Here is a 20,869-nt window from a genome sequence, read left to right on the forward strand (position 1 = left end):
TATAAGCTATCAGCTACCCAATTGTCCCACACTCATTTAAGATTCTTGCAGATGTACCAGATATCTTCATTTCTTCACTATAGTCAAATACCTAGTCATTTCTACTAAAAGTTTATGAACTGATGGATCACCCATGTGATTATCTAGTTTCCCAGTTCAGTCCTGATCCAATAGGACCTTTCTGAATTATTCTTTGAAATAAAGGACATTTAATTCTTTAATTTTGGTTCTGAGTTCTGTGCCAATCCCTAGTCTAACACACAAAGACTGTATGACCACATGTAGCCTTACAGCCTTCGCACTGTTAGGCACAATATTTTAAATATATTTAAACACATTTGAAATGCTCTCAGTTGGTTCATATTCATGTGCACTATTGTAAATCTAACCTGTAGCCACAGCGTTAACTCTTCACATTCTAAATAAGACTGCTTTAATTTATTTTTGGATAATGAAACAGCTACAAAAAAGTTAAGTGTAGTCTGGGCTAGTGGTGTGTATAGCACAGTTTTATATTAATTATCTAGTCTCTTATTTTCTTAGTTCAGTTTAAAGTATCCTGTGAAATTTCTCTGCTTCGTTTACAGGTGGTTTTGCATGTCTGCTGATTTAAATTGATTAACATATCAGATTATATACCTTTATATCTTGTTCTGTGGCTTTTAATTGGTTACAAAGTCTATAGTTTTCTTCTTCTAGTGCAAGATTAGCAACACCACAAGGTGCCAGCTGTTCCTTAATTGTCTTCAGTTGCTCAAGTAACTCCTCAGTTTTCCCCTTTCTTTGTTTCAGTTCAATTTCTGAGTCCTTGCAATAGTTGGCAGTTCTGGTATCCATCTCTGATGAAGTTTGAAGGAGTGTCTGCAAAATTAAATAGGCCATGCATGTAACTGTAAAACTATTAGCTTTTAGAACCCAGCCACAAATAAAATACCGTAAAGATATATGCTAAGAAACCGACACAAATATTTAACTTGTCAGAGTACGTACATCCACTTGTATGGAAATAGCAAAATAATTATGCAGGAAACAGACTCCTTGAAAAGCAGTTAAATGTATGCATTTAGAATATATTAATTTCTAATATACAAGATGGGAGCCAGTCCTGAAGACCTTCCTGAGGTACAAATTGGACTTCCAGATTCAGATGATTCTCTTCAAGAACCTTAAAAATTTGTGGTGGCAGGGAAGAACCCAGAACTTCCTGTCTTTAAACTTTTACTCCCACTAATGTAGTTTGAGTTTTTTAGGGTAGGAAAGGTATGGAAAAGAGAAAAAAATGAACAAAGTTTTACCAGATTATTGTATCAAGTCTTGAAGTAGTGTTGGAGAAACAAGAAAATAGTATCCTAGGTGAAGAGTTTGAAGAAACAGAAGTGACTGGATCAAGCCCTAAATCTGTGCAAAGTCACATCTATGCACACTGGTCATGCACGACTTCAATAGGTGACTTTTCCCTGAATTTCCAATGGGCTTTGAGTCAGGTCCTTAAATGAGCCAAGATTTTGCCTCCCCCTAATCATATGACCTGTAAACTATACTTATTCCTGTAAAATGCATATGAATTATTACATGTACCTAAACTGTCTTAAATCTCTGGAGATTTTACGTCTCAGCCATATTAAATCATGATATTTAATACAGAATGCATATTTCTAAATGAAACTGTCATTTAGATGGAATAGCTTTACGTGCAAGTTCATTTTCGTTTGGCTTCTATATAGAGTGTAGTGTTACACTGGACCACAACTTATAGAACGGGGTGGCCAACCTGAACCTGAGAAGGAGCCAGAATTTACCAATGTACATTGCCAAAGAGCCACAGTAATACATCAGCAGCCTCCCCCATCAGCTCCCCCCCGCACCGGCAGTCCTGCTGATCTGCGCCTCCCCCTCCTGCCCTGCACCTCCTGATCAGCTGTTTCGTGGCATGCAGGAGGCTCGGGGGAGGAGCAAGGGCACGGCAGGCTCAGGAAAAGGGGCAGGAAGGGGTGGAGTGGGGGCAGGGCCTTGACAGAGCCAGAGGTTGAGCAGTGAGCACCCCCGGCACATTGGAAAGTTGGCACCCGTAGCTTCAGCCCCGGAGTTGGTGCCTATACAGGGAGCCGCATATTAACTTCTGCATAGCCGCACGTGGCTCCGGAACCACAGGTTGGCCACCCCATTATAGAACATCTTTTCATGCCTTTTAAGTTTAAGACACAAAGTCAGTTACAGTTTCAGATAGAAGTCATCATGGTCTGACAAAAGTCTTCAGCAGACTAGCTCCAACAGAGAATTGGTAGTATCGCTGCCGTAAGCCCCATTTAGGAGCTATAGTGTGTAGCTATGGAAACATCTCTGGTACGTAGAGGTGCCTGGACTTAAGGAACAACACGTGCTCTGAGCACTATTACAGACTTTTTTAAAAAAATACCCTTCTCCACCCCAATTACAGAGTAAAAAGCACAGAAACTGAGAGAAGAAAGTTCATGGGAGGCAGGGGAGAAAACAATTTTCTGAATGAAAAATCTTTAGGGCTCCATCTGGCCTGAAGGTCAATATGGACCAAGAAATTGCAGAAGGCACCACGCTTGGATGTGTGAGAAAAGCCGAAAGGAAGAAACAAAAAAAACCCTGTAAAACTTCTAAGTAGAGCTTCACTTTACAGCTTAGTACAATATGAAGATACTACTGGAAATTAGATGCTTTGCCTATACACAATATACAAATACTTGTTAACACAAGAATACTCACAGAAAAAAATATCTGGTGGGTTTATAGATTTCAGAGCTATGTTAAAAGACAAGTTGAATGATGTACTGTTATAGCAGGAATTTTTACCTTGACTTTAGGTGTCCAGAATTTAATCATTCGTAAAAGCCTCTCATTGTCTTGCTTTATTCCATCTTTAATTTTTTCTACATCACAATAATTTCCTGAACATGTTTCCAAAAATTGCATTGCTTCTTTTCTAGCACTCTCTTCTTTTTGTAACTCAGCCTCTATACTGAGAAGCTCAGTTTCTATTTCTGACATGTCTCTGAGAATGTGCTGCATTAAAAAAAAACGAAAACAAGCGATTTACCAATTTGATTGCACTACATTAGTTTTCAGCAACTGAATGGTTCAAATAACTTTACTTGCAATATTGTTATAGTAATTTTTTTTAAATTGTTAGTAAACACTGTATTTGCTATATCTTACACTATAATGTTATATATGGAATATTTCTTAGCTTCTAGTTACCCTATATTTGAAGTATAGATTCAAAGTTTATTTTACATTCGACCCCCTTTGTTAATAGCATAAAAAAAAAAATCCTTAACTTAATGGCACACTTGTGCAGTTAAACAGTATATATATATAAAATAATCAAGCAAGAGATTTTTACAAATGGAGTTGTAGATGCTTTACAAGACCAACATATAGAGATCCCCAGGCTGAATATCTTGCATATAAGCTCACTTAGTGTGTCACTTCATAAATAAATTGCAAATTTAATTCTGATCAGATCAGAAAATTAAGATAAAAGAGATGAATTATATTTAAAAGTGAAGGTTAGTGTCAATTATTTTCCTATAGCTTACTAAAGTACGAGTCACCTGCAAATAAAAGCAACTCCACAATGAAGTAGCACATCCATGTTGTGATATTTCCCAAAATATAAATATTGACATTTATTTCAGTCAAACAATATACTGAATGCTACCTCGATGTGGAGGTCCAACTTCTGCTGCAATTCATGGATGTTTAACTCTTGGTAAGCGGTTTCATCCTGTTTCAAACAAGTTTTCTTGAGACACCGAATCTGAGACAGTAGCTCATTCTGTTTTCTCTTCTCATCAAGCAAATCCATTTCATGGTTGTTAATGGTAGTATAGTGTTCTGCCTTCTTCTGGCAAACACGGCTGAACAGAAACTGTTGAATATGAAAAGGTCATCATTAAAGGATACCTTGCATCTAGATAAGATTCTAGACAGCTGTGTAGCACTTCATGCATATGCAAAAATTTTAAAAGCAATGTATAGTAAAAGGCCTAGTAAAAAACCCTCATCTCAATTATTTCCACATTATGTTTGTAAAAAATATATTTTTCATAGCTCTCAAAAAGCTCAAAGGGTTAAGGGCATTTGGACTAGACTGACTAAGATACTAAACTAGTGGTGGGAACATATACTACATAGCTTGCAATCAAACCAAGAGCAGAATTTGGACCCAGGCAAATTAAAATACCTTGATTTCAGAGGAGTTACTCTAGATTCACACCAATGTAATCAAGTGAAAATCGGATGTATTCATTTTATGACATATCTAGTATGGCCATAATCTGATCTGCCAGGTTTAAAGTTTATTTTTTAAACGGCTGAAACTATTACATACACACAAAAGTGCCCCCAAAGCAAATAAACGAAGGAAGACTATAAAAGGAAAAAAGGACCAACAATTATTATGAACAATTAACAAGAACTTAAACATACGACTCCAAAAATGCAAATGCTGATGTGAAGTTATGAGATCAGACTCTATGGAACATTTGTTTAATTTCTTAGCTAACAAATATTTACCAAAAGTGACAGCTGTACAGTCTCAGGCCTAGTGAAGGTTTTGTTTTCTTGAATTACTGTCACCAGTAACAGAAAATTGCCTATAGTCGTGATTCCAAAGACCCAGAAGAGAATTAACATGTTAAACTACATTTACTGTACCTATCTACATGATGAACCTGATCTACTCAGATGGTAGACCTCCTCTCCTTCCCCCATTCCTTTTCATTTTAAGTGATTAAGAATGAATGCAGTCAATCACTCAAATGCAAGATGGGTGAGGGTTGCAAGTATCCAGAAAAGTTAAACCTACCCAATAAAGGTCTCAAATCAACACCTGCCATGGGACAAGGCTATGCTATGAAAGCAACCTGTATTTTGAAGAGGTTTTCATAATGATCCACAATTCTACTTCTGGAGCATCTAGCATACAGATCAAGTTTTCTTTGACCAGTTACAACTTTTTAAAGAAATTTTAAGGGTATTAGACTATTCAAAGTAGCTGAACTATATTCAGAGTTTAAGGCCAATTCTATAGTCCTTAATTGGCCCCATTATATAGGGCTTATGCAGCAATTACATATCCGTTTACATTGCACCCCCTATATATGTTCTGCAATAACTGCATACAGCAGGACAGGTTCAGGAATGAAGCTCAACAGCAACACTGCATATTAGTTAGGGATTTCTTCACAACCAGAGTGCTCCATGAGCACTTGTGTTAGTATGTTGGCTATAATGTAAAAGCAGAGCTACATGAAGCCCTCCACACAACCACTATTTGAAACTTGTACCTTAAGTTTGTTCAACAAGCTCTGGAGATGATTGCTTATTTTCTCATTTTCCGTTTGAAGCCTTTTGACTTCTTTAGCCTGTTCAGGTGAAAGGTGTGTCAGCATCCCAGCTATTAGTGCTTGCTGACTGCTGAGTTCACTTTTCAGATTTAGAGACACTGTAGTGAGACACTCATATTTCTTTTCCATCGTTAGGAATTTCTCCAGAAGCCCCTGAGATAAGGAGAAATGGAATCAGCCACAATAAAGAATAAAGCATCCTTGAAGAATATTTTACAAAGTGATCAATGATTGGATAAAGCTTTAACAGCCCATCAGACTCCAGGTGTTCTCTAGGGAATTTATTGGTCTTATAATGTTAAGAGAAATAACTATGGAGTAAGATTCCAATCACTACTCACCACAGAAGGAAATGGGATGCAAATTAGGTCAGACAGTACAAAGGCAGAGAGTTTGGTAACTCTTCAAAAGAGCCAGAGCCCCAGACTCAATTATATGCTTTCAAATGAGCTCAAGTTGTTTCCATGACTTAGACTCAAGGAACTTCATACCTCTGCTCGCGCCCACTCCTCCCCACACGCTGAACTATCAAATATGTTCAATGTATGTTTCAGGACACAGTGAACATTTCAAGCAAGTGCACTGAATCAAAGTTTGCTAACTGGTATTGTCTCCTTCCTTGTCTCTGGTTACAATAAGTTACATTTAAACAAGAGGTTAGATTCCCCAATACTTCAATCCCCCAGAGAAAACACAGGAATTGCCATATTAGACCATTACCCTGTGTCTAACATGGCTAGTGCCAGACACTCCAGAGGTATGTGCAAGAAACCCTAAAGCAGGCACTTATGAAATAACTTGCCCATAGGGAAGTTTCTTCCTAATCCCTATTAGTTAGATGTTGTGTTATGTCAAAGCATGAAGGATATTTCCCTTTCAAATCTTTAAAACAAAAATTTTAACACTGGATATTTGCACTAACCATACTGGCCCCAATGACATTTTGTGGAAATGAATTGCACAGGCTAATTATGTGTAGTGTTAATTTTACCAAAAAAGGGATTGTATGTATACCAATACTGATATCAGATATCCAGTGTTGTAATAGTTGAAAAATTACCAACATTCAAGAAAGTGAACAAAAAAGTCTTCAGGACATGGATGCTAGGAAGAAGCTTCTCCCATTGGTCAGGTTATTCAATAACTACCTACCACAAGCTTTCTTATCCTTTCCACAAAACAGTTGGAGACTGTCAGTCAGGGTCCTGGACTAGCTAGACCAGTGGTTCTCAAACTTTTGTACTGGTGACCCCTTTAACATAGCAAGCCTCTGAGTGCGACCCCCCTTATAAACTAAAAACACTTTTTATATATTTAACACTATTATAAATGCTGAAGTCAAAGCGGGATTTGGAGTGGAGGCTGATAGCTCACGACTCCCATGTAATAACCTTGCAACCCCTGAGCTAGACCAATGGTCTAACCCAGTATGGCAGTTACTATTTTCCTCATCAGTTATAAATTAATTGTATTTCAGTTTCTTTGAATGTTCCCTTGTTCTTGTATTATGAAAAAGGATGAATAGAAGTACCCAAGTTTACTTTATTTATATAATTTGTTATTCTCTCTCTCTCTCTCTGGACCATCTTATTCATCAGTCTTTCATTCTCACTCTCTTGGAATCCTAGAATATCAGGGTTGGAAGGGACCTCAGGAGATCATCTAATCCAACCCCCTGCTCAAAGCAGGACCAATCCCCAGCTAAAATCATATGGAACCTTTTCTATTCCTCATTCTCATCACCTGTTTAGGCTCTTGTTTCTATTGTATCTTTTTGAGAGATGTGGTGACCAAAAAAGGACAGTTACCTGTTCCGTAATGGGCGTTCGAGATGTGTTGCTCCTGTCTATTCCACAGTAGGTGTGAGTGCTCGCCACGTGCACCGGTGCTGGAAGTTTTTCCCTTAGCAGTACCCATATCGGGGGAGCACCGCGGCGACCTCTAGAGTGGCACCTGTATATCGCGCTATAAGGGGAGCTACGGGCTTCCCCCACCCTCCATTCCTTCTTGCCGGACAACTCCAACAGAGGAGAAGGAGGGCAGGGTGTGGAATAGACAGGAGCAACACATCTCAAAGAATGCCAGTTACGGAACAGGTAACTGTCCTTTCTTCTTCGAGTGATTGCTCCTGTGTATTCCACAGTAGATGATTCCAAGCAGTATCTGTTGGAGATGGGTAGGAGTTCACGATGGTTCGGGACGAAGTACCACCCTGCTGAACCCGGCATCATCCCTAGACTGGGAGACAATTGCATAATACGAAGTAAATGTGTGAACTGAGGCCCACGTGGCTGCCCTACAAACGTCCTGGATGGGGACATGGGCGACGTAGGCAGCTGATGAGGCCTGAGCCCTCATAAAGTGTGCCCTTACAATTGGTGGCGGGGGAATCCCTGCCAAATCATAACACGTGCGTATGCACGAGGTGATCCAGCGGGAAAGCCGCTGGGTGGAGATGGGTTGCCCCTTAGCCCTCTCGGCTGAGGCAATGAAGAGTTGAGAGGATTTCCGGAACGGCTTAGTCCGATCCAGATAAAAAGACAACGCCCTACGCACATCGAGCGTGTGGAGGTGGCTTCCTCGTTAGAGGAGTGGGGCTTAGGACAGAGCATGGGGAGGAAGATGCTCTGCTCCATATGGAAGGCGGAGACCACCTTCGGGAGGAACGTTGGGTGTGGGTGGAGCTGGACTTTATCCCTATGGAAAACTGTATAGGGGGGGTTCAGAGGTTAAGGCCCTGAGCTCCAAGACATGTCGAGCCAACATGATTGCCACTAGGAAGGCCACCATCCACAAGAGGTGCGACCAGGAACACATGGCCAGGGGTTCAAAGGGGGGTCCCATGAGACGGGACAAGACCAGGTTGAGGTCCCATTGCGGCACGGGGGGCCTAGCGTACAGGAATGAATGGTCAAGGCCCTTCAGGAAACGGGAGGTCCTCGAGTGGGAGAAGACTGAGTGGCCTTGCACCGGCGGGTGAAAGGCCGATATGGCCGCCAGGTGCACCCTGACTGAGGCAGGTGCCAGTCACTGGGCCATAAGGAATAAGAGGTAGTCCAGGACAAAACTGGAGAAGTGCAGCGGAAGGGGACACTCCCCACTCACTCGCCCACCTGGTGAACCTGGACCACTTTCCCATGTACGTCCGACGCATGGATGGCTTCCTGCTTTCCAGGAGGACTTGCCTTACCTGCTCCCAACACTGATTCTCCTCCTCATTCAGCCACGAAGCAGCCAAGCTGTCAGGTGAAGCGCTGCCAGATTGGGATAGAGGAGGCGCCCCCTGTCCTGGGAGAGGAGGTCTGGGCGAAGCGGCAGCGCCCTGGGGGGGCGGGGGAAAAGAGGCGCGCTAAGCGGCATAGGAGGGGCCCATACCAGTGCTGGCAGGCCCACGCCGGGGTATGAGAATGACTCTTGCCTTGTCCACTTTCACCTTCTGAAGGACCTTGGCGATGAGGGGGAATGGGGGAAAGGCATAGAGGAGCTGGCCCAACCAGCTCAGGAGGAACGCATCTGAGATCGCGCCTTCCCCTACCCTTCCCCTGGAGCAGAACTGGGGGCAACGTCGGTTCTGACGAGTTGCAAACAGGTCGATCTGGGGAGCTCCCCACTCTTGGAAGAGCCGGTGAGCAACTTCCGAGTGGAGTGACCACTTGTACTGGGGGGAGAAGACCTTGCTGAGGTGGTCTGCTTGCGTATTGCGGACGCCTGGGAGGTGAGCCACCCTCAGGGAGATATCGTGGGCTATACAGAACTCCCATAGGTTTAGGGCTTCCCGGCAGAGGGCTAGGGAACGAGTCCCGCCTTGCCTATTGATATAGTACATGGCGGTGGTGTTGTCCGTGAGGACTCTGACCACCTTGCCGCGGAGGTGCGTGAGGAACGCCACGCACACTAACCGAACCGCCTTGAGCTCCTTGACGTTCATGTGAAGGGGCAAGTCTGGGGCCGACCATGTTCCCTGGGTTTGCACGTCCCCCATGCGGGCTCCCCAGCCCAGGTCCGAGGCATCGAACATCAGGTCTATGGACAGGTTGGCCTCCGTGAAGGGAACCCCTTGCAACATATTGCTCAGGCAGGACCACCATAGGAGGGAAGCGAGTATCGGGGACGGGACTGTAAGAACCTTGTCCAGACCATCCCGAGCTTGGGAGAACTGGGAGGCCAGCCATAATTGGAGGGGCCTCATACTGAGCCTGGCATGGCGGACCATGTGTCCCAGAATCCGAAGACACACCCTCGCCGTGGTCACCGGGAAGGCTGTGACCGAGGCAATGAGATCCCTTAGGGTCTTGAACCTGTCCAGGGGGAGAGAGGCTGTGGCCCTGGAGGAGTCCAGCAGGGCCCCAATGAACTCTATGCGCTGAACGGGCACTAATGTCGATTTGGTCTCGTTCACGACCAGGCCTAGATCGGCGCATGTCGAGAGGAGCAGCTCTACGTGGGACTCCACTTCGAAACGGGACTCCCCCTTGAGGAGCCAGTCGTCCAGGTAACAGAAGATTTGTATGCCCTCCCGCCTGAGGTAGGTTGCCATCACAGACATACATTTTGTGAAAACCCTAGGAGCCGTGGATAGGCCAAAGGGGAGGACCGTGAACTGGTAGTGGTCCATCCCCACCACGAATCGGAGGAAGTGTCTGTGTCCCTCGAAAATATGGACATGAAAGTATGCATCCTGGAGATCCAGGGCCGCGTACCAGTCCCCCGGGTCCAGGGAGGGGATAATAGAGGCCAGGGACACCATGCGGAACTTGGAACTGGTTAGAAACCTGTTCAGGTTGCGCAGGTCCAGTATAGGCCTGAGACCCTCTTTCGCCTTCGGGATCAGGAAGTGCTGGGAGTAGAACCCTTTGCACTGGAACGGAACCCCTAGATGGAGCAACTGGTCCACCTCCTGACGCAGGAGTCCCCCGGGGGCCATTGTGGATGGTAGGTGATTTGACGGGGGTGAGGTGAACTGCAACACGTAGCCCTTGGAGATAGTACTGAGGACACATTGGTCTGAAGTTATGCGGGACCACGCCCCGAGGAAGGCAAAATCGGTTGCAGAACACAAACTTTATTAATCAGGGTGTCTCACTGGCAACAGGCCCGGTGCCCCCCTGCAGATAGTCAAAACTGCCTCTTCCCTGCCTCTTGCCCTTAGAGGGACCAGGCTGTGGGGCAGAGCAGGACTGCCTCCGAGACCGACGCTTCTGGTCTCTGGGCCTTTAGTACAGGGGCTCATATCTGCTCCTCGCAGGCTGAGCCGCCGGAAGCAATTTGGCCTTATCCTTAGCCGGAGGGACATTAGAGGACCAAGGTCTGCAAGGTGGTGCGAGAATCTTTCATCCCAGGCAGCCTGACGTCCGTCTGGTCCGCGAAGAGCGCCTTGCCATCGAACGGGAGGTCCTGCATCAGTGATTGTGCCTCCATTGACAGCCTGGACAACAAGAGCCATGACGCCCTACGGATGGTGATTGTGGAAGCCATCGAGTGGGCCACCGTGTCCGCCGCATCGGACGCCGCTTGCAGGGCCGCTTTTGCCACCACCGACCCCTCTTCCACCAGGGCCTTGAAGTCCTTCCTGTCCCGGTCCAAGAGGAGGGGCTCAAATTTAGGCAGGGACTCCCACAAGTTGAAGTTGTACCTGTTCAGTAAGGCCTGGTGGTTGGCTACGCGAAGCTGGAAGCTAGCCGACGAATAAAATTTTCTGCCAAAGGAGTCCAGTCTCCTGAGGTCTTTGTTTTTTGGGGTGGGCGCAGGCTGGCCATGACGCTCTCTGTGGTTTACCGATTCCACAACGAGCGAGTTCGGTGCCGGGTGTGAATACAGGTATTCATGGTCCTTCGCCGACACAAAGTATTTCCTCTCAGCCTTTTTAGAGATTGGGGTCAAGGAGGCGGGAGTTTGCCACAAGGAGTTTGAAATGTTGGCAATACCCTGGTGCAGAGACAGGGCCATGCGGCCCGGTGCCGAGGGAGACAGGACGTTAAAGAGGGAATCGGACAGACCCTCCATCTCCTCGGCCTGCAGCTGGAGGTTGGAAGCCACCCACTTTTAGCAGGTCCTGGTGTGCCTTGAAGTCCTCCTGCGGGACCGATGGCAGAGGCGCCGCTATGGTGTCATCCGGTACCAGAGAGAGGGTCCGTAAGGAGCCAGGCGCCTTGGTCGGTACCGGGGTGTCGATACCGAGGTCAGAGTCCTGGCGCAGGTCCGCCGACTCGTGACCTGCCGACTTGTCTTGTGGGCGGCCAGAGGAGGCCGATGGAGCCCAGGACGCTCCGGCGACCGAACGGGCCTCCGCTTGGGCTGGCACCGATGGCCACCAATGGCACCACTGTCCTTGCCACGGAGTCCCTTGCCTGAGCACGGGATGGCAATATGTGCCCCGACGGAACGGCGCGTGCTGAGAGTAGGTGGATGTGTGCCAAGGCCACCGAAGAATGCTCGGTGCCACGGGAGTGGCAGGAGCGGAGTCTGTGGCAGTATCTCCCTCGGGACCGGTATCTCGACGACGATGAACGGTACCCACACGACGAACTGCTTCGGTACGCGTGACGGCGACGCAACGCTCTGTGCCCTGATGGCGAGGTACCAGAGGGGCGCCTCTAGCGTGGCGCCTAGACGAGCGGGAGCTGGAACAGGAGCGGCGATGTCTGTCCGTCAAGAGCGACTCCGGTACCCATGTCTAGCAGGTGACCATTCCTGGTGCCTCTCTCAGTGGCAGGCGGCATGGAGATTCCCCGCGACTCCCGTCCCACCAGTGGTCCGGACGGTCTGGCCGGCATCGAGGGTGGCCGGGAACTGTCGGAAGAGCGGCTGCTGCGCGCCGAGTGGTGCGGGGAGCGATCTTCGGAGCGGGAACTGCGGCTGCTCGGAGAGGTCTGGTGGGCACCCAAAGGGGGCTTGCCTCATGACCTAGGGCCTGTGCCCGATTGCGAGCTCGGGACGGGCAGGGACATAATGTCCTTTGCAGCCTGCACCGCCTCTGGCATCCGTACTGGTGGGGATGCCTGGGTCAACGGTACCGGGCTGCTCTGCTCCACACGAGTTGGAGCCTTAGAGCCCGGGGGGAATCGAAGGCCGCCCAGCCTCCCCCTTGTCCTTATCGCAGTGGCGTTGCGAGGCCGAGCTCTTCCTTTGCTTTTTGGCGGGAGAGCAGCGCCGACTGGTCGAAGGGGCCTTGCTATGTACTGATGACACGGCGGCCAGCGCCGAGTCCGATCTGCGCACCGGCGTCAATGCCGACTCCATCAGGAGAGCTCGAAGTCTCTCTCCTTTTTGGTTCTTGGCTTGAACGACCTGCAGATCTTGCAACAGTCGCTGATGTGAGTCTCACCCAGGCAGCGAAGACACTCAGTGTGAGGGTCGCTCCTGGGCATAGAACAGCAACAGGAGTCGCACGACTTGAAGCCTCGGGCACAGGGCATGCCCCGAGCCCGCTCTAGTCACCGAAGAACAATCTACAACAGTACCACTAAGGTCGAGAAGAAGGGCTGCAGCAGAGCTGGAGCACAAAAATTCCGACTACCTTTACTGGCAGCAAGAAGGAACTGAGGGTAGGGGGAGCCCGTAGCTCCCCTTCTAGTACGGGTACTGCTAAGGGAAAAACTTCCGGCACCAGTGCACATGGTGAGCATGCACACCTACTGGGAATACACAGGAGCAATCACTCGAAGAAGAATGAACATGAAGTATTCCAATGAGAGTTCGTACCACTGATTTATGTGATGTGTTCTAAAATTTTCAGTATATATCATTCTGTTCCTTACAGAACCTAAAATTATGTTAACGTGCAGGAACAGCCAAAAAAGGAGAGGTCTTCATTGAGCTGTCAACAATTTTGCCCAGGTGTAAATTAACTGACATCTGAGGAAAAACATCATGAGTGCATGAGTAGTTCAAATTATTCCTTCCAATGTGCACCATCTTGCATGTACACATTCAAGTTTTTGAACATTATCCATGTCAGATACATGTTTTACATAAGCCAGTTCTATGGTAGTTTAAGGAACCATATGAGTGCTACTGCTAAAACCAAACCATCTGACACATGGTTGGCCAGCAGGTGGGATTGTTGAGCTGCATTAAGAATGGTACTGGAAAGAACAGCAATCAGCAACATGACAGCATCTTCACTAGAACACAACTGTTTCAAGCAAGGTCAGGTACCAATAGCATGTGGGTGTTTGAAACATGGTGTAAATTGGAGAAGCCCTTTACGTCTCTCTAGAAAAAGAAAGAAAAGAAAATAATGGAGATATCCCATCTCCTAGAACTGGAAGGGACCTTGAAAGGTCATCGAGTCCAGCCCCCTGCCTTCACTAGCAGGACCAAGTACTGATTTTGCCCCAGATCCCTAAGTGGCCCCCTCAAGGATTGAACTCACAACCCTGGGTTTAGCAGGTCAATGCTCAAACCACTGAGCTATCCCTCCCCCCCAGGGTTAATCTAACGTAGTTCAGATTAACCCTGCGCACAGTTGCAGCAGAATCAGGGAAGTACAAAGGTAAGCTGTAAGCCACATAAGCCATGCATCTTCGCACCCCTGAGCTATGCAGATCAGCAACACCCCAGAATCTGTCCAAGGGTTTGTACAAATGCTCCTTTCACTAGCAAAGTTTTACAGAGATTGGAAGATTATTCTGTTTTGAAAGGAGAAAGGCTTCATTAAATACAGCTTTTTATATAAAGTTATGAGTGTTACAAAATATCAAAGTAAGAGTGCTTGTATATCAACTTTTCAGTAAACATTATGAAACAGTTTTGTTCCCATAATTAAGATCAGACATTTTAATAGCAAAGTTCAATTCAAGAGTCTCTCACATTAACCGCAGACAAGCTGTTATCACCGTGTCCCCAAATGATTTGTGAGCTTTTAACCACTTAATTTTAGGACACACGTACCCCACCTCAATATTTTTATAAGGCTAAAAACCCTGCTAAAAAGGACAATTTAAAATCACTTAGGATAAACTGGTTACTAACCTTTCTGTAATGGTTCAAAATGTGTTGCATATGTCCACTCCAACATAGCTGTGTGCGCACCCCGATCACAGTTGCCAAAATATTTTCCCTTAGTGGTATCTGTTGGCTCCAGCACCTTCTGGTGCCGTGCACACACAGTGCTGGTATAAAAGGCCCTGCCAACCTGCTCCCCTTCCATTTCTTCTTATTGACCACCTCCGATAAGAGGGGATGGAGGGTCATTTTGGAATGGATGCGTGCAACACATCTCGAACAATCAGTTACAGAAAGGTTATTAAAAGGGTTATTTTTTTCCAAGTGCTTGCACATATCCATTCCAATGTAGGTAACTCCCAAGCAATTGTACAGAAGGTGAGTTCGGAGTTCAAGGACAAGCTGACTGCAAGACTGCACGGCCAGAGCCGGCTTCTTCTCTAGCCTGCTGGGTGATGGCATGTGTTCTGTTCAGGTATAAAGCTAATGCTCATCTGAGGTCCAGGTGTGCAATGCTGCCTCCTGTTGGTTGCTGTGAGGCTTTGGAAAGAAGCAAGGAAGGTGAACGGGTTGATTAAGATGGAAAGAGAATGGTACTTTGGGATGTGGGCATGGCGTAACTTGTCTTTATGAAAAATTGTGTATGGAGGGTATGCCATAAGGGCTCCAATTTCTCTGAGCTGTTGGGCAGAGGTGTAACAAGAAGTGCTATTTTATAGCTAAGTGAACATAGGAGCATGTTGCCATTGGTTCAAATGGAGGTCTAATAAGAGAACGTAGGATGAGGCCGGGGTTGGTGCCCTGTGGCAGGTGAACCACCAATGGTTCCAAAACAGCCATTACGTAGGTGCTGGTCCCCATGACCTGGTGGCCAAATGTTTGGAGCCACCCCTGTACTTGGGGCTGAGGTCCCATAGGAATGGCCTGGCGAGCATCACGGGCAGCTGTGGTGACGGGGGGAGGGAAGGGAGGGAGGTAAGATCCCACTTCAGAGTCTGATGAAGAGGATGAACTGCGGTGTAGAGACCAAGGCAGTGCCATTCCCTTTAGTGCTGGCAGTTAATGTTGAAGGGAAGATCTTGATGAGGCTGCCAACAGGGGTTTTCCTCTAGATGGCAGTCGCAGTACTGGGTGAAATCCTGGCGACAACTCTGTCAGAATTTGGCACCACTGGTGACACTGAGTGGCAATCTGGGGATGCCGGTACCAGTAGGGAAAGTAGGTCCCTGGCTGTTGCAAATGCCTCTGGGTCAAAGGTACTGCAAACTGGCCAGAATGCTGTCTGCCTGGAGGAGGTGGCTCCTGTGCTGGTGTTAGTGGGGCTTGCAGTGGCACTGGAGCTGAAGGCATCTGATGTTGCAGTGCCATGGAGGAAGTCTGGCTCTCTCCTGGTCCTTATCTGCTCACCTTCGTAACCAGCAATCGGCTCTTCTCTTGGCGTTTACAGTGCTGCTTCTTAGGCACCGAAGAAGATCTGTGCAGTGATTCTTGACCCATGCCAAGTGCGAGTATGGCTCTGAGGAAGGTCGTAAGGTTGCCCCCATGAGGAGGACCTTCAGTTTTGTTTCTTGGTCCTTTTAGGTGCAAAGTTTGAAGTTCCTGCAGATTTGGCAACAGTCTTTCCTCTGAGATTCCCCCAAGCACTTGAGACAACTCGAGTGGGTCACTAAAAGGCACAGACTTACCACAGGAAGCACAGAACTTGAAACCCGGTGACCAAAGCATGCCCTGGCACCGGGATGTGGATGATGCCACTAAGCATGGGGGCATCCAAAACTAAACTACGATAACTATTTACACTAAAGAAACAGAAGAGTCACTAGGAGAAAATTTCCTGAGCAATGAGGAGTTCCAGCAACTATCACTGGCAGTAAGAAGGAACGGATGGGAGTAGATCAGCAGGGTCCTTTATTTCGGCGCTATGAGCATGCAGCACTAGACGGCACTGGCAGATATCACTAGGGGAAATAATTCCAGCAACTGTACTCAGGCATGCACATACTTACATTGGAATGGACATGTGCAAACACTTGAAGAATTATACATTATGTTTAAGGACACAATTTAGTCACAGATTCAGTAAATTTACTGGACCTCTGACTTTTGGCTTCAACTGTCCCTGGCTGCAGTCAGGGCCACGTACCCCTTTTCCCCCTCTGTGGCCATATTGCCCCTCCGATCCCTACCCTCTGGTTATTTTTAGTAAAGTCAGACAGGTCATGGGCTCCCGTGAATTTTTGTTTATTGTCCATGACCTGTGACTTTCACTAAAAATAAAAGTGACAAAATCTTAACCTTAATTATGTAGTAGATAGACAAAGATACTGCTCTAGAATTGTACCAGGGAATGAACAGTTCTATAGTTTCACACATCAGTTACCTATGTAGCTGATATTTACCTTTACTTCCAAGGCTTTTGCTTTCATGTTATCTGCATGTCTCAGTTTTGTGTCATCTGGTTGGTTTGCCTGAACTGCCACATCATTCAGATTCTTCTGTTTCAATTCATCTAGAGCACATTTAAGTTTTGCATTTGTTTCAGTGCACTGAAAAATACATGCACAAGTATTAAGTAAAACTAATTTTACAGTAATATGACTTCTATTAATATCTAATAGTATTTGGGACACAAACCATGTCAATATTTTTTTGCAGTTCAGTCTTGAGCAGGTCTCTCTCAGACTTTACACCCTCAAGTATTTGTTGGAGCTCATCTTTCTCTTGATTAATTGATGAAATTTGTTCTTGAAGTTGGAGATAGTGATTAGTTCTTTCAGCCACTAACTGGTGTCTTTCATGCGAAACACTGTTTAATTCCTCAGTTAACTGGTTGACCTACAGAAACAGTTAAACAATATTACTATGAATTGGTCCAATTATGTATACTTTCAGTATTAGAGTATTCACTCAATTTTGTCAACTACTTCATACAAACACCCATCCAACACCACCTTTTAAGACCTAGACTTAAATCTTGACTTGGGTCACCAGTGAAGAGGAGGTTAAAAAACCAACCAAAAAAACCAACTAACCTTCAGTGTAGTGGATCTTCATCTACTGCAAACTCAGAACAAATAATGAAAGGAAATAAGAAAGGAGAAGGAGAGGTAGGTGATGGTATTGATGTTTATAGTTGGTTTTATTGGCCTATCTACACCAGATATTCCATTGAAAGAAGCCACTACAAATTTAAAACTATTCTGTGAGTTTTGTCTCACCTGAGGAGACAGCACAAGTTGAATAGCTTGAATGTTACAGGTCAAAATGGAAGTGAAGAGGCAAAAAAGTGAATGGATAAGCTATACAAGTGTTGCTTTGACTCCTGGCTCTTTAGTCCTCCCATAGGGTACGTCTATACTTACTTCCTGGTCCAGATGTAAGCGATCGATCTTCTGGGATCGATCCCGGAAGTGCTTGCCGTCGATGCCGGTACTCCAGCTCAGCGAGAGGAGTACGCGGCATCGACGGGGGAGGCTGCCTGCCGCGTCTGGACCCACGGTAAGTTCAGACTAAGGTACTTCGAATTCAGCTACGTTATTAACGTAGCTGAATTTGCGTACCTTAGTCCGAAGTGGGGGGTTAGTGTGGACCAGGCAACAGAGTACCTGTGTGATGCTATATGATTGAAATGAGACCATGTATATCATTGATGCTACCACTGTTAGACAATTGCAACGAATCTTGTACAAAGTGTGTCATATAAGGTGTTAATGGAAAAGTTACGACTTGCTAAATATGATCCCGTTTAAATCCAGTTATCACTGTATCTGAAGTATGAATATTGGCCATGTACCTGTATCACAACTGTCTTTTTTTTCCTGGAGGTAACACCCACAAGGTAGTTTATATCCAGTCTAGTCAGCACATTGTGAATGGACTAGTCGAGTTTCATGGCCCATCAAAGACACTTTGCTCTCAATGGGCCATAGAAGAAACTCATTCTGCCCATAGAAGAAACTTTTGCTCAGCCTCCAAAGGGCCAATGGCTACCCCCTGAGTCATCAAGCTTTGCAAGGACATGTGATATACTCATGTGACCCTGGACTCCACCTTGTGCCAGTAACTTTCTACAGACTGGGCTGTGAGCTTTGTTTGAAACGGAAAGTTTCCAGGCACATGGCAAAGGGAATAACTCCATTTTGCCTCTTTCCTAACCTGATTCTCCGGACTGTGGATTTACAACATTGGACTGAGGACCTTCCAATCTTTTGGAAGTTGCCAGAGAAACTTTACAAGTCAGCAGTCTAACATCACTGCTACAAATCTGATATAAGGATATTGCAATTATTGAATGTATATGATCTATTATTTAAACTCTCATTTTCTTTTATTAATAAACCTTTAGATTTTAGTTACTAAAGGATTGGCGGCAGCATGATTATTGGGCAAAACTGAATTGTATACTGACCTAGCCAAATGATTCATCTCTTGAGATTATATTAGATAAAACTGACTTTCAGTAACCACTTATCATAAAATCCAGTGGTTAGCGTAACAAGACAAGGGCTGAGATGCCTAAGGAGACTGCCTTTCTGACTTCTTTTTAACCAGTGTGATGAGACAGAAGTTTACTTTTGTTACAGGCTTGAAAAAAACAAACAAACAAAAAAAACTTATGATAAAATAACCATCAGTTTCGGGTGAGTCTGCCCTATTTCTCAGCAGTTTGTCCTGAATCTGGCACTCTCAGCTGTGACCCACTGTGGCACTGTGACAACGTGATTAATAGATTTTTGAAATGCCTGAAGCAGGAAAGACAAAAATCACATTTTCTTCACACTGCCTTCTCAAATTTGAATGGGTAAAAACAGAGCTATACAAAAATGTATTGACCTGCCATTAACATTGGTATATTTTTGCCTTCACAAGGAAGTACAGTAACTCCTCACTTAAAGTTATCCCGGTTAAAGTTGTTTCGTTATGTTGCTGATCAATTAGAGAACATGCTCGTTTAAAGTTGCACAATGCTCCCTTATAACGTTGTTTGAAGCTGCCTGCTTTGTCCACTGCTTGCAGAAAGAGCGCCCCGTTGGAGGTAGCTGGTGGGGGCTTGGAACCAGGATGGACCAGCAGCCCCCTTATCAGCTCTCAGCTCCCCTAAGTGGCTGCAGCAGCCACCCAGCAGGCTATCAACTGCTGGGAAGTTCAGCGGTCCCTCCTCCCACTGCCACGTGCTGCTCCTGCCCTTTGCCTTGGAACTGCTCACGGGAGCCTCCTGCTTGCTGTGCAAGTGGGGAAAGGAGGGGGTGGAAGAGGGGTGCTAACGTTGGGGTAAAGGAACGGGGGGACAAGGGCGGAAACACCGTCTCTCTACAGAGCAGGGGAGGGACACGACAGGGCTCAGAATGGAGGAAGCTTGCTGGCAGCAGATGCTGTCTCAACTTGCTGATCTACTTAAAAAGGCAGTGTACTTGGAGTGGGGTCAGCGTACTTAAAGGGGCAATGCGCATCTCTCTCTCTCACACACAGTGTGTCTCTGTCTCTCTCTGCCATGCTGTCTCCCCTCCCTCAATTTGTGCTGTCTTGTAGAGTGGGAGGCTACATTAACAACGTGTTAACCCTTGAGAGCTCAGGTGAATGCTAGTTCATCATTTAGCAGTAAGGCATTCCCTGGGAAATATCCCACTCTCTGACTCCACCACCTCAACCAAGCTTCACAATCATCATTGCTGTGTACAGTACTAAATTGTTTGTTTAAAACTTATACTGTGTATGTGTGTGCGCGTGTAGAAAGAAAGAAAGAAAAAGAAAAAGGTCTTTTGTCTGGCGAAATTCCTCCCCCCCCCCCCCCCCCCCGGAACCTAACCCCCCGTATTTACATTACTTTTATGGGGAAATTTGATTCACTTAACATTGTTTCGCTTAAAGTAGCATTTTTCAGGAACATAACTACAACGTTAAGTGAGGAGTTACTGTATACTTGTGTACGGGGGGGTGGGGGGGGGGGAGAGAGAGAAGGGGAAGGAGGTGTAAAGAAGACCTAGGAAGTGATCCCTCAAGAGCCATGAGGGATTTACTGATTAGAGAACCTTGCACCTGAGGAGGCACCTCAGATGTTTGAAGGTTGTCCTTGTAGCACCTGACAACCAAACTGTGGCCTTGCATCATTTCCACTAAGTCTGAATTACATGTCCTTTGTACAGTAGCCTTTGCTGCCCATTGTTTCCTGATGCTTTGTAGGCTTATGCTATACAAACCCAATCCATCTGCCAATCAAAGCTTACCAATGGCTTTACCTTTTGCACTGTAGGTGATAAACAAATACTGATTTCTTGTACTGCTTGGTATGACTGAGTTAAATATAAGTGTGTGAAGAGTATATAAAGTGTGTCAGACTTTTGAGGGGATTTTGGACCAAGAAAGAAAGGTAGGTTACTTGCAGTGAAGTGCTGGAATATGGGATTCTAAGCAGTCTGGCAAATAAGATTTGAGGGTCTGCAGTGACTCTCTGCAGGCATGCTTTCCTAGGCTGGTCTGCCATTTTAGAGTGGAAGAAGAATCTAGTTTTGATTTAATTTAATCTTCAACTAACAAAATGCCAA

At 45.8% G+C, this 20,869-nt stretch overlaps 1 protein-coding gene across 1 annotated transcript in view; it reads right to left on the reverse strand.

Moving 5' to 3' along the window:
* The window catches only part of CENPE (centromere protein E), an 85,827-nt gene that overhangs the window by 9,217 nt on the left and 55,741 nt on the right, over positions 1 to 20,869 (reverse strand). Inside the window, exons 35-40 of the mRNA XM_054028869.1 lie at positions 16,962 to 17,162; positions 16,727 to 16,873; positions 5,322 to 5,534; positions 3,692 to 3,901; positions 2,824 to 3,033; positions 640 to 861 (exon numbers count right to left, since the gene is read on the reverse strand). Of these exons, the coding sequence (XP_053884844.1) occupies positions 640 to 861; positions 2,824 to 3,033; positions 3,692 to 3,901; positions 5,322 to 5,534; positions 16,727 to 16,873; positions 16,962 to 17,162 (1,203 nt within the window). The remainder of the gene's footprint in view (positions 1 to 639; positions 862 to 2,823; positions 3,034 to 3,691; positions 3,902 to 5,321; positions 5,535 to 16,726; positions 16,874 to 16,961; positions 17,163 to 20,869) is intronic.

The sequence above is a fragment of the Malaclemys terrapin genome, chromosome 5 (assembly GCF_027887155.1).
Source record: "Malaclemys terrapin pileata isolate rMalTer1 chromosome 5, rMalTer1.hap1, whole genome shotgun sequence".
In the NCBI taxonomy this organism is placed as follows: domain Eukaryota; kingdom Metazoa; phylum Chordata; order Testudines; family Emydidae; genus Malaclemys; species Malaclemys terrapin.